Genomic DNA, 13390 nt, shown 5'->3' with positions numbered 1-13390 from the left:
ATGTATGCATATTTAGAGAATGAAGATGTGACTGAAGTAACAAAGTAAACGTACATGCAAATATGAAGAAAGCCATATGCACTAAGAAGATAAGCAACAAGAGATGCACTAGATGCATATGTGCAGAAACGCAAGGTAGATAAGGCAATGTAGAAGCTTGCTTAAGTAGGAAATAGAACACAAGTAAAGCAGCCATGTTGAGAAAATGGACGTCAGCATCGTATAATAGCAAATGAGAAACCTTGAGAGGAGAAAGACCAAGGCTGCAGAGTTGAAAGGGGCTGGAATACAGATTAGTGCAAGGACAAATGATATTTGCATGGCTCAGAATCAAGGATGCCGCAACAAGAAGCAAATGCAAGGCACGAAAGGAGTCAAAGAGTCAAAGAGGATAGGGCATGTACATAAGACATATTTCTCTTAGATTAAGATTAGATTAAGTAAAGGAGTGAATAATTGTGAGTGCCAAGTAATGTACAATCAAAGATGCAGAAAGCACATTCAAGACAGAGCAACCACATCTCCAGAGGCCAAGGAGAGTAACAGCACCCAATATAATTGAATCAAATAGCAATAAATAAAAGGACAGAATGGACAAAATCCTGGTCTCCTCACACGTGGTACAAGACCAGAAGACAAGGCCTATTCATGAAGCTCCAAAAGAAGATAGCCAAGTACCTTCACTCCCTTTAAAGTTCAGAGGAAGAGAACAGTCAGCAAGGTCAGCTACAAAGAAGACGCCTTGGCACAGGGCCTAACTTATGAGACATGGTAGGCAAATTAGCTGAGAAAGGCAGTTGTCTGATGTTGTTCCCTTGCAGCTGGTATCATTGTTTACATGCTGCTAATGAGCCGAATGTTCAAGGTTGGAAGAGAGTGCCAACCAATCATGAGGTCCTATGTAATTGTGGACCATATATTGTTGCAGAAGCCTATCCGCTGCTGTTGTTATGCTATTATCAGTATTTTACGTAGTTAAAGGTTGTTCAAGGCATGCCTACTAGATAAGGGGCAGCCAATGATGACACTAACACTTATATAAACTATAGGTATATATGTTCCCTTAACCAATACCTCCACCTGGTAGGTTTTTACTGTTTGGCCCGTAGGATTATATCATAGCTGTCGTACATCGAGGTACAAAACCTTCTGCGCAATTGAAATGTGTTGAGAATGTATGATCTACAATCTATTTGTTCCCCGGGTTTCCCTTATTTATTGAATTGATAAGAAAGTAGTATTTTGCCATATTCTTTGAGTCTGTCCAACGATGTCAAGGAGGACGGAATCACTTGGCCATAAAGGTTCAGGTGGACCTGAAGGACCAAGGACTGCGGGCCACCAATAGAATGCGGTACCATGAGGAAGACTGCAGTGGGGTTGACCCAGGAAGGATGGCAAAGAAAAGCAGATGAGGCAGCATATTATGGTTACAATCCCCTTTTCTGCAATGTCAGCTTCCCACACCAGGAGGCAAAGCCAGGTGGGAAAAAGGGAAGCAGCGGTACAATGGCCCAGCTAATGGTCCCAGCCTGGGAAGCCTGGCTCAGTAAATGAGGAAGACCAGTGGGAGGACAAGCACAGCCCGGGAATGTCATCCAGAAGCTGGACCTCCAAACCACGGCTAAGCTCAGGACACAGGACACAGCCAATATGGCCAGCTTTGGTCCTAAAAGTACAACAATGGTCTCTTCATGGTGGAAATCCTCCAGCGGGTTCAGTAAACCTGCTGCTCTCCAAGAAATGCCAACAGAATGAAATGTATGCATAGGGTCTCCTCTAAATATCTCATACACGAAGGGGCAGGTCGAAGCCAACCCTTCAATCACACAAAGAGTTTGATGGGCAGATAATCAGTTTGGCCCTAGAAAAATGCCAGACACCCAGAGCCACCCCCACAGGATGTGTAATGGCCATGTCTGAGGCCAGAGACTGCTCTAAACCTAACATATTGTGGGCACTGGCTACAAAACAATATGGTGAAAGGCAGTACTGCATACATTGTCCCCTGGCTTCATTACAACTGGCATAAAGCATCTAGATGGGGCAGCACTAGGCTCAGAGTGCGCCAATGAGTTAAAAACTGGCATTTTAGGCCTATCTCATGGTGCCCAAAAAAGGAATACATAATGTCTGACAGGGGATTGATTGTGTTTAAAAATGAAAAGGTATTCCAATGGCTATCAAAAGAACTACAATAGGCCACTAATGCAGTAAATTGTCTTGAACCCCTGCTGAAGCCAAAACTAAACCTCACCTGCTACCAGCTTACTCAGCAAAATCACTTTAGGGTGATAAAATGACTTTTGCGCAAACATGGAGTGCTTAAAATGTGTCCCTGTCCTAGGAGCTATACATGCTACCACAGGACTATATACAAAAAAGGGTGGCAGTGGCAGGGTGCTTTAGTGGAAGTCCATATGGCCACACAAAAAAGTATATCCTACAAAATAATAGGTCGAAAGAATTAAATAAATTTGGAGGCTCCTACATTGAGACACCACTATCCTCAAAAATGTAATTCTGCCGTAACAGTGCGCATATGTGTGCAGAGGGAGACAAGCCTGGGCACCATCACAATGGGCCTCATTACACGGTAGGAGGTAACCATGCCGCTATTAGCGGCATGGCTACTCCCTTACCGCATACCGGGTCCGGGTAGGCGGTATGGGGATTTACCAGGTCATTCCAACCCTGGAGGCCCCGGTAAGTGCCCATTCCAAATACCATTCCCCATTCCCATTCGAGCCCCCATGGGGCTCAATGGGGAAGGAGCTAATAACGGTACCGCAATTTGCGGTACCGTTATTAGCTCTAAAGTCCCTTAGCCGGTCCCGTCCTTAACGCCTGGACAGACCAGGCGTTAAGGACGGGACCTGCTGAGGGACCTCGTAGTAGGGCGCTAAGGGATTACCGGCACCGGTGCCCTTACCGGTGCCGGTAATCCCTTAGCGCCTACCGTGTAATGTGGCCCATGTGTTTTACAATGGCAATCCTCACATATTTTGGGCACTGGCTGCGAGACAGTCTGTTTCAAGCAATGCTGGTATACATTGGGAACGGGCTTCATAACATCATTATTTAAGAGCAACCTTGCACATATTGGACACGGGTTTTATGACATGTTGCAAGGGTAATACATGCATGCATTATGTACTGAATATGTTCAAATGCTTTACAATGGCAATATTGGCATATACTGGGCATGTCTAACATAAAACTCTTCTATATTGGCAGTACTGGCACATGTTGGACAGAGCTATGTTTGTTGACGCAGGATTCATGCTTTTCTTTGGACACAGTCAGTATGAAAAATATTAGAAAATGGTCCTGTGTGCTGTTTGTGACCTGATATTTAAAAATGTTTTTCATGTGCTACCCTATAGAACAATTGAACATTGTGTGGCCTTTTTGCAACCCAGTTGCTTTGACATTTATGTTGTAAACTTCACCATTTAATTCATTATTTAAATAATATTTTTCGGGGTAGGGAAACTGCCCCTCAGAAAAGCTTCCTGAGACTGACAAACATCTGCCGGCATGATATGCCTTGCTTGCAGTCTGGGATGAAAATGTTTATCAGGCTTATTGAAGCCACTCCCCTAGCGCTGCCTCCAGGATTAGTGTATATAATTCTGCACCCAAGTGAGACTCTGAAGCTTGCCTTGCTATTTGAGCCCAAATGAACAGAATCTGAATGAAACAAGGCCTAGTAAGATCGTTATTTTGACCTCCCTTTGTTTCCTCCTCCTTGTCTTGTCGCGCCCAGAAACACTTGTGCACAGGCGCATTATAAATGCCACATCATATCATATCATCCCCTGTGCATCGAGACTGGAATTGTTCTGCCCAGTGCCCTGAGTCGCGTGCACACAGGAGGATTTTGGAAAGGGCCACTTGCAGGGGTCTCTTTGGAAGACCAGTAGAATATCTAATTGTAGTTAAGAGCCCTGGACTCAAGGCAATACATACAGACCGCAATTAAAACTGCATATTGGCACCACCATGTTAGCGCGAGGCAAGAACTACGCTGGACTCTGTCATCGGTCATTGGAGTGTGAAATAAATCTATGGGCTGGAAACCTGCCACTTAGCAGCAGAAAACTGCAATTGAGATCGTTTATGTTCAGACTCATTTAACCTGGAGTTGACATTTATTTGCGATTATTGCAAGATAGGGAAGAAAGAATGTTGCCAAAGAGACTGAGTGCATGCTCCAAAGTAATGTTTGTGAGCAGCGAGTCTGCTGCTGAGTGGTTTCCTGTCAGCCCTTCCGAATTGTGTGAGGAGCCTTGTTCGATGAGATCCTCCTCTGGTGGACTGTTAGGCATGTTACAGACTACCTTCCATGAGTTTTCATTTATTTATTTTTTAGCCTTTCACCTTTTTATGACACTTCTCACAAGATAGTCACACAATTCTGGATCTAATGGTGATGGGTTTACAAGGTAACTTCTTGAACACAAATCAGGAGCTCAAGTAATTGAAGATGCTTAAACCAAAAGACAGAGGTCTGAACATAGATATACGTTTTATGTCACACAATCATGAACTTTGAACCCAGAACTATTAAGGCAATCACATTAACAAGGCCAGAATAAAACTATCAAGTACCACCACCCACCAACAGCTTTTGCGCTCCATTTTTCAGACGCCCTAATTGATGAGGACACAAGGAATCAACAACCGATATGTTGGGTGCATAAACTCAAATGGTTGGTGCCCACTATCAAGCATAAGACTCTGAGATAACAGCGGACATTGCACCATTTAAAAACGGGTAACGTATTTTGTATTTGCCACATGGTATACACACCAGGAAGCCATTCTGAAACTAGTGGCATATTGAGGCAACAGTGGAAACTTTGCCAGTTTAAATTTGAGAACATATTTTGTAGTGTCACCTTGTGTACTAGCCAGTAAACCTTATCAGCAGTACAGAAATCACAACATGGTCGTGACCCTGCTTAGAGGCTGCAAAACACAAATCATCAACATGCCCTGATTTCCAATTGTGTTTTAAAATAGTTTGCGCCTAGACACACGTGTGCACAGGAGTGTTATCAGTGACATCCTATCATACATCATATCAATATGTTTCTAGAAGAGCATCAATTATTTTAGGAAATTACTGCAGTCGACTTTAAGACTACCTGTGCCTAACTTTGACGACATAATAAATTCAGCAGTTATATGTGAATAACGTGTATTTCCTAAAATGCAGATAATAACTAGAAACGTTGACTGTTTTCAGTGAAACCTGTTTTGTGTTTCCTGCTTCCCACACTCCTATGGTCCATTAGATAAGGTAGCCATCCCAGACCTGCATTCCATGAATACTATTCGACTCCCCAATTGGATTAAACTGAGAATGAACTGAACAATGGGTGTTTCTTTTCCAATCATTTCACTATGCACTACCTGATGAAGAAACCTACACGACTTCTAAAGCTAATGCATTTCCATCTCTGCTCAATATTTCCAATTAGTACAATAAACAGTATCAAAACCTTCCTTTTGTGTTATTTTATAACTGGATCAACACAAAGCCTCATGTTTTCTATGCACCTTTTTAGTGAAACTGATGTTATATATTTCATTTCAAAAGGGCTACATGTGATGTATTTACATTCGTTCAGTTGTATTTAACTAAGATGGTTATTTTGTTCCAATTTCTCCCATTTTCACCCCTGACACTCTTCGAAGTAACCAATAATACATTCCAGGGGCCACTGTAAAAAATTCAATTTGAACCCTAGCTCATTTCTTAATAATTGTAATGTTTTTTGTGATTGTTTGATGCCTGGATCTCCCATCACCTCTTGTGGACATGCATCTTGAACCTGGGCCTGCTACCTTTAGGTGAGCCAAACCCCATTAAAGTAAACTTTTGCACTGCCTCTGTTTGTGAGCGCATGGATCGGCTGCTGCGGTGCGCAACCAGTCCTTCTTAAACCTAAATCTACTTTCTCATTTCAATCTCCTAGTTTGTCCTCACATGTGTCAGAGAGACCACTCTCCACTGGTTTACTTATGTAGAAACACGTGTGAAGGACTCTGCTGTCCGCCTGGGTGCCTTGGTCTGAAGGAGGACCACTGATGGTTACCTGAGTCTCAGAGAGGTTGAGTTGCCGTGCCAGCTCCGTCCTCTCTCGGCCAACAACATACTGGCACCGCTGGAACTCCATCTCCAGCCTGTAAAGCTGCTCGGCCGTGAAGGAGGTCCTCGTCCTTTTGGGCCGGTCTAAGTCCAGGCCTTTGGGTAGGATGATCTCTCGGATGGAGCCTTTGGCATCTGTGGAAGGAGAAATGAGAACACTCAGGTGATGTGGGAGTTCCACAGTGTCCAGCAAAGAGGTATGCAGGCTTCAGAGTAATGCAACTTGAGCAGCCACAGACACACACATCTCTCATCATCCCACCGACACTCACACTCTCTGTCTGCCCTCACTCAATGCCTCAGTTGTGAACAAAGTCAAAACTCTGGGGATGCACATGGAAGCATCACTGAGCGCAGAGTCCTAGGTCATGCAACTGACTAAGAACTGCTCATATTACCTGAGACTCCTACACAGAATACGCCCCTATTTAAGTGAGGAAAATTGTGCTACAGTAGCAAGAGCCACCAGATTGTCCAGGTTAGATCACGGCTTGCCCTGCTACTAGGAGCTACCAAAAGGCACATTGCAAAATGTCAAAGAATATAAAACAGGGTTGTGAGAATCATCAAAGGAAAAAGGAAAACAGAACCCATCAGTGAAGACAGGAGAAATCTACACTGGCTTATTATCGAAGATAGCATACAATTCAAAACCCTGACGCTAGCCCACAGGTGCGTCCATGGGAAAGGCCCAGCATATCTCAAGAAGAAACTGGTTACATATGTACCGAGATGGGGACTAAGGTCTGAAGCCCAGGGCAACCTCGTAACCACCAGTTTCAGGAAAACCAACGGACTCGGCAAAGCCTTTCACACCAAAGCTGCGACCCACTGGAACAACCTCCCACCACAAATAAGACTGGAGCTCCCATACATTACCTTCCGAAAGAAACTCAAGGCTGACTTGTTTACATAACTCCCTTAATTTAAGCCAAAACCCGCCTGAAAATCTCTAGATTCATATTGTCCTGTGTTTTGTTTGTATAATGTGATTTTGCATGTACATGTGGTGCCCGGATGCCTTCGGCTACGGCGCTGTAGAAATAAATAAATAAATAAATAAATAAATAAATAAATAAATACATGTCTCTCCTTCTCTCCCTCTCTCTCCTCCACATTTCCTCTCTATCCATCTTTGAGAGGGAGTCCTAAGGTCTGGTGCCTTTGCAAAAGATTGAGGACTAACCGGTTGAGCGCGTAGGATCATTGGACATGAACCCAGAACAGCGACTGGGTAACATATATAAATAGCATTTACTATAGGGACGAAATATTAATATTTACAAATGGAGCAAAGATGTGGGGTCAAGGGGGGTTGGGTTGTAGTCAGTTGATGGGGAGTAGAGGTGGGTTGCAGTCAGTTTCGAGGAGTAGGGGTGGAGTGGCAGAGGACCCTCCACCGGCCAGTAAGTGAAGCTTGAGTCTGATCTGGAACGCTCTGGAGATGGGCTGACCTTGGTGTCTGGGTGGAGGACATTTTAGTGGAGGGGGTAAGTAATAATTGGAGAGTGGGCATTTAAGAAGAGGGGTTATGTGCATGGAGAGCCGCCTAGCATAGTGACAGTGCGTGGAGGCCGGGAGGATCGTGGTTAAGTAGTAACGGGTGCGCATAGAAAAGTTGAGGACTTTATCCAGGGGCTAGAAAGAGTAGAAGTGGATACCAAGGAATAGGCCCGGGCACTAATTTAGTTTGCTGAGCACGAGAGTAGAGATTAGGGTTTTGGCTGAGTGGTGGGTGTGACGGAGGGGGGCAGATTTTCCTAATATTCAGAAGTTTTGCTCATGCAGCAGTGGCAGTAAATGAGACAAACTTTTGGAGCTTCACGCTCACTATAAAAGACGCTGCAGAGATTGCGGTAAGTAAATGAACCTACCAGGCGAGAAGGACATGGGTGATGGGAGAGTATTGCAAGTGGGCGTGCCAGCTGGGTGACAGGTACGGAAGGCAATGAGGATGGTTTGTTCAAAGGAAGAGGGGGTGAAATTGTTTGGGGAGCTGGGGCTGAAGTTGTGTTTATTTCTGATTATAAGGCCAACACCACCACCTTTTTCGAGAGTTGACAGGAATGTGGAAAGGTGGCATGGTTGGCATGGAGTGCCTGCAGAGTTGTGAGGTCATGAGGAGAAACAGGTTTTAGGGAGGCCATCACAGAGCGTTTGGGGTGATGGGAGTCAGAGTGGACAGTGATTTAAGAAGTTTTACTGCAGATGGGACCAAGCCTGATTTGCATATGTCTTTCCCCTTTTTTAATGACTTGGCAGGCGAAGCCCAATGGTCTGCAGGGCTGCCCAGAGCAATGACAGAGCTTAGAATTACCTTCCATCCATCACCTCTTTCGTTTTGCTTTAGTCACCTCGAGTGGGATGGATCTGTCCCGAAGTGGGCCCTGGTCCTGCTTGTCTTCGAGACGCAAGCTACTCTTCCCTGATGAGGCCCAATGAGGCTGAAACATGTTTGGGGATACGTGCAGAAGGGATTTGACCAAGCAGTTCAGGCTGGACTGCCCCTTTTGGGGTGGGACCAAGCCTGATTTGCATATGGTCCTTCCCCTTTTGTAATGGCTTGGCAGGTGAAGAACGATGGTGTGGGATGTATTTACCCATGCATCCGAGCCCTACCTCAAAACTGTGCAGTACTGACATGAAAACATCATGATGGCCAGAGCTTCCCAGAAAATGCACAGGGAAATGCATGAAGAATAGGCTGCCACTCATTTTTGCCGATGTTATGGGCACAGAAGGAAACTGCCTAAAACCACCATTGGACTACCCACACAGTAGTCTGAAACCATTGGGAGTGGCAATGCTGATTGCCAAAAGCAATCCCATAACTGTTGGGAATTCATTTTCTTAAATCCCAAAAAGGGGTGCAGTACCAGTACTCACCACTATCAGAAAGCCGGCGTTTTAAAACCACCAGATTTTACTTTTTTGTAGAAAACTGAATAAATGAACCCAAAACAGGCCAAAGAAAGACTTACTGAGAGGTGGATACAATGTAAAGTTATATTCTGAAGTGACTTGAAGGTTTATAACAAGACTGGCTGAGCTGTGGATTTCAGCAGTTTAAGTAAATTTGGACTGAAAGACACTAAAAAAATCTAAATGTTTAAATTGACTGAGTGACCTACTTTTGAGTGTCACATAGGTTGCAATTGTTTAAATGTCATAGTTTTAAACTTAGAATCAGCCTTCTAGCTGCATATGTGAAAATGTTTAGTTTTATTTGAATGCAGAAACTGGGGAACAGAAATGACATGTAGCTAAAAACTGGCTTAAAGAGATTCCAATTTGCCTGGCAACTACCCCCATCAGGAGTGAAACTTGAGTCACAGCTGTGTTCCCAGGCCTAGCTGCCCTTTTGCTGCTCACACCAAAAGGGATATGACACTTCCCTGATTGAATTACCTGGGCTCTGCAGGAAATTGAACAAAGCCCTGTCTTGACTCAGGCAAATGTTTTATGGCGGGAGTCGTAAATGGAGATTTCTCCTGGAAGCACAGGGGAGGGGCACTGCCTGTGAGAGCAAGCTGGCTTGGCAGAACTGGAAAAACCAGAAATTCAACCTTGTGCTGGAGGAAAACCACACCCCTTTGGGGCCAGAACATAACTCTAAAAAGAGGAATAACTCATAGAGCGGACATGTGAAAATTGTATAAATGACACCATAATTCTTGTGATTTTTCTGCCCACATTTTAAGAGGTTTTTAGAACCGGTGGCATGTTCAGGGGGGTTTTAGCGGAAAAGAGGATATTACTCAAAATGTGTGCAGGTGAAAAATCTGACACTTCATCAACTAATGTCCATACTCCTTGCGCACATGTGTGTAAATTTGGGTTAATGTCCGAAATTGCGAAACCAGTTAAAAAGTGAAATATGTGCCATTTTTGAATGCAAGCCCCCAGGAAGAGCAGATTTGGACAGGGTATACCTCCTGTGATATGTGAAGGGTGCATGTAATTTTAAACAAATGTGTACCTGTGCAAATACGTTTTCTTGAGCAAATATAGATTGTGTGTAAAGTTGACAGGGGTGGGTTCTCTGTATCATAAACAGACCTCATCATGATGACACTTCATTTCATTCCCCCAATCAAGTGGAAGCGGATGAAGTGGGCAATGACAAGTGGAGAGGGGCTGGCTAGTGATGCTGCTCACACACACCCATTTTCAAAACACATAAAAGCAGAGAGACAGGACAGATAGGGACCTTCAAATCCATTTGCAGCTGGAAGCTCTGCCGGGAAAATCCATACTTTACCTCCATCAACTTCAGAGACCCAGACCAGCAGAGTAGAGCTGACCTGTTAGCAGAACCAGAGAGAGCTGACCCAGATCACTGTGAAGTGCAGAGACCAGAGTCCCGTCTAAAACCTGACCAGATCCATGGCGAGGCCCATTTAACTCAAGAATATAGTGTGAGTACATAGCAAAACTGTGCAGAACCAATCTCTTAGTTAAAATAATATAATTCAATCTATTTAATCTAAGTAGAACTGCCTCCCAACTGTCACCTGTCATTTGTAAAACCGTCACCTGTCATTTGTAAAGCTGTCACTTGTCATTTTCTAGTTGCAAGCTGCACTTGTCTTTTTGAACTTTAAAATTTCAAATCTGAAAAACGACCTTTATTTAATCGCTCATATCTCCGTGACCGTTTGTGCTAGAGACTTGCGACTTGCAGTAACTTTCATCTGGAAGCTGAGATCCTAGGCTTTCCTAGGACCCCAAAACGATAGTGATAGTCCTTGTAGTTCCTCTGTAATCGCACCAGACGCATTCGCGAATTTTACCGCGATTTGCAAATTTCTCCACTTGCAAAAAGATAGCTGCTTTTGCTTTCCTCTGAAAGAAATTTGTTTGCCTCATAAAAACCATCCCTGCATCATTGCTAGTGTGAGCCTGGACTAATATTAACTAGATACCACTCACCCTGAACCTCTAGAGGGAATTAAAAGCATTTTAGCATATTTTTTCTTCATTTCCAGCACATTTCAAAGCATTTGGGCCTGTGTTTTCAACTTCTGTAGTCTAAGTTGCTGGGGTGAACTGAATCACATTTGATTGCATTTCTGAGAACTGTGTGCTTCCCTCCATTTCCTTGCATTGCATAAAAGGGGGGGTGAATTGTCCAAGAAAGTGATTACATTGTCTTTTGCTGAAATCCTATCAAGTTATTTTCTGTATTGCATTTTCATTCCACATTGCATCCATTTGAAACCATAAAAGTATTGTTGCTATCTTATCCATCCTATAACCACTCAACATTGATTATAAAGAAACCATAGAAGTATTGTTGCTATCTTATCCATTTCATGTCAACTCCTTAGTGATTATCAAGAAGTGTGCTAGTGCCAGATTCTCCGTTGTTAATCTTTATCATACCAGATTAAGTGTGATATCCAATTATTAATTTATTATAAAGTGTGATATATATACCTATTGTTGAAACTATCAATTAAACCTTTTAACTTGCAAAACAGAACTACTTCTTGGCTCAGTGGGGTCAGGAGGATTCCAAGAGAGGGGTGTTATATAGGGGTAGTCATCCAGAACGCATGAACTGGACATAAAGATATATCAATAAGGGTTTTCATTCAGTATTATAGACTAGGCGTTGACTTAGCTGTAGTGTTGAATTGAATCCTCTTACAATGGTCTGGAGGGTTGTCCAGAGCAATGCCAGAGGTTAGATTAATTCTAAACCTTCCAGCCATGAACTCTTTTGTTTTACTATAGTCATCCTAAGTGGGACGGATATGTCTAGACATGGGCCCTCTGTCTGCTAGGCCTAGAGATCCAGGTTACTGATGAAGCTGAAACATGTTTGGAGATACTTGTGGTCTCGTGCAGAAGGGATGTGAGCAAGTAGTTCGAGCTGGACTGCCAATTTGGGGGTGGGACAAAGTCTGATTTGCGTATGGTCTTTCCCCTTTTGTAATGGCTTGGCAGGCGAAGAACGATGGTCTGAAGGGATGCCCAGAGCAATCTTTTGCCTACACCTCTTTTGTTTTGTAGATGGATTTGGGCATTCCAGAGGCCCAATGTGAGGTTAGTCGGGAAGATAGTTGGTGAAGAGGTTGGCGGGTAGAGCTAGAAGGAAGGCGGATATGATAGGTAAGGTTAGAGTGGGTAGAGAGCCGTGGTAAGGGTGTTGTTTAGTGGGAGAGCAGAGGTGCAGGAATAGTGAGCGTAGGACTAGGGGACCAGTCCAGTGGTGGTGGGGGGCATTTGAGTGGGGGTTGATAGGGAAGATCGACGGTGATGAGGTTGGGGGTAGAGATAGGAGGAAGCCAGACACGATAGATACAGTTTGGGTAGAGAGCAGTGGGAGAGCAGAGGCGCGGGAATAGGGGGCGTAGGACTAAGGGCACTAGTCGAGTGGTGGGAGAGAGCAGAAGCGTGCAGATGAGTCTGTGAGAGAGGGAGAGAGACAATACTGAGAAGGAGCGGTATTTTGGGAAGGAGCAGGGTGGGGTGTTGGGAAGAGGACGGTGCTATGTCGGGGTGGGGGATTGTGGATAGGTCAGAGGAAGCAAAGAGGTGATAGCCTCTGCGATCAATTTGTGGGCTGGTAGTGACCACAAAAAGGTAAAGTTGGCCAAACCAGACCGAAATACTGAATAAATATGCTGATGGCACACACAACACGTTAGATAGGTTGGTAGCACAACAAAATATACAGGTAAAAAAAAGTTTCGTTGTGACCAAAATACAGGTGAAATAGGTTGGGGGTGAATGAGCAATTGCGGGTTAAATTGGTGGGCACTGGGCAGCCACCAAAAAGCTGGTTATACTATCCGTGGTAACCACAAGGTGCCACCAGCTCTACGGGCAGTGCAGTGATCAGTTGGGTGGTGGCGCTACTCACGGTCGCCATTTTGGTCAGAAGGAGCGAGTCTATGTGGAGTGAAGGGTGAGCTTGACGAAGAGGCTCGCATCGCCCTTTCTCTGTGCCACCTTTTCTGCACAACCGCTTTCCTTTACTACCATGTTCTGCCTCCGCCAGCACCAGCCCTCGCTCACCTTCCAATGCCACGTTCTTTCTTCCCCTGCACTCTCCTTATCTGTCTGCCTTTGTCTCGCATGTTCTCCTTTTTCCTTGCCTCTTTCTCGCCTTTTTGCCAAATTCCCCTTCGCGTTCCTATCTACCTCTCTCACTCGCCACTTCTATCAAAACTAGTTCTCCTTCCTCGACCCCACCACCCTAGTCTCCCTTTCTCCTTCTAC

At 44.4% G+C, this 13390-nt stretch overlaps 1 protein-coding gene across 1 annotated transcript in view; it reads right to left on the bottom strand.

Annotated features, from left to right (window-relative positions):
- VAX1 (ventral anterior homeobox 1) overlaps window positions 1-13390 on the bottom strand; it is a 246403-nt gene that overhangs the window by 182727 nt on the left and 50286 nt on the right. The window contains exon 2 of the mRNA XM_069611914.1: window positions 6108-6295. Within this exon, the coding sequence (XP_069468015.1) occupies window positions 6108-6295 (188 nt within the window). The remainder of the gene's footprint in view (window positions 1-6107; window positions 6296-13390) is intronic.

Source organism: Ambystoma mexicanum, chromosome 8 (genome assembly GCF_040938575.1).
Source record: "Ambystoma mexicanum isolate Mex_15411 chromosome 8, UKY_AmexF1_1, whole genome shotgun sequence".
NCBI lineage: Eukaryota > Metazoa > Chordata > Amphibia > Caudata > Ambystomatidae > Ambystoma > Ambystoma mexicanum.
The sequence above is the reverse complement of the archived record's forward strand: the minus strand, read 5'-3'. Positions and strand labels throughout refer to the sequence as shown.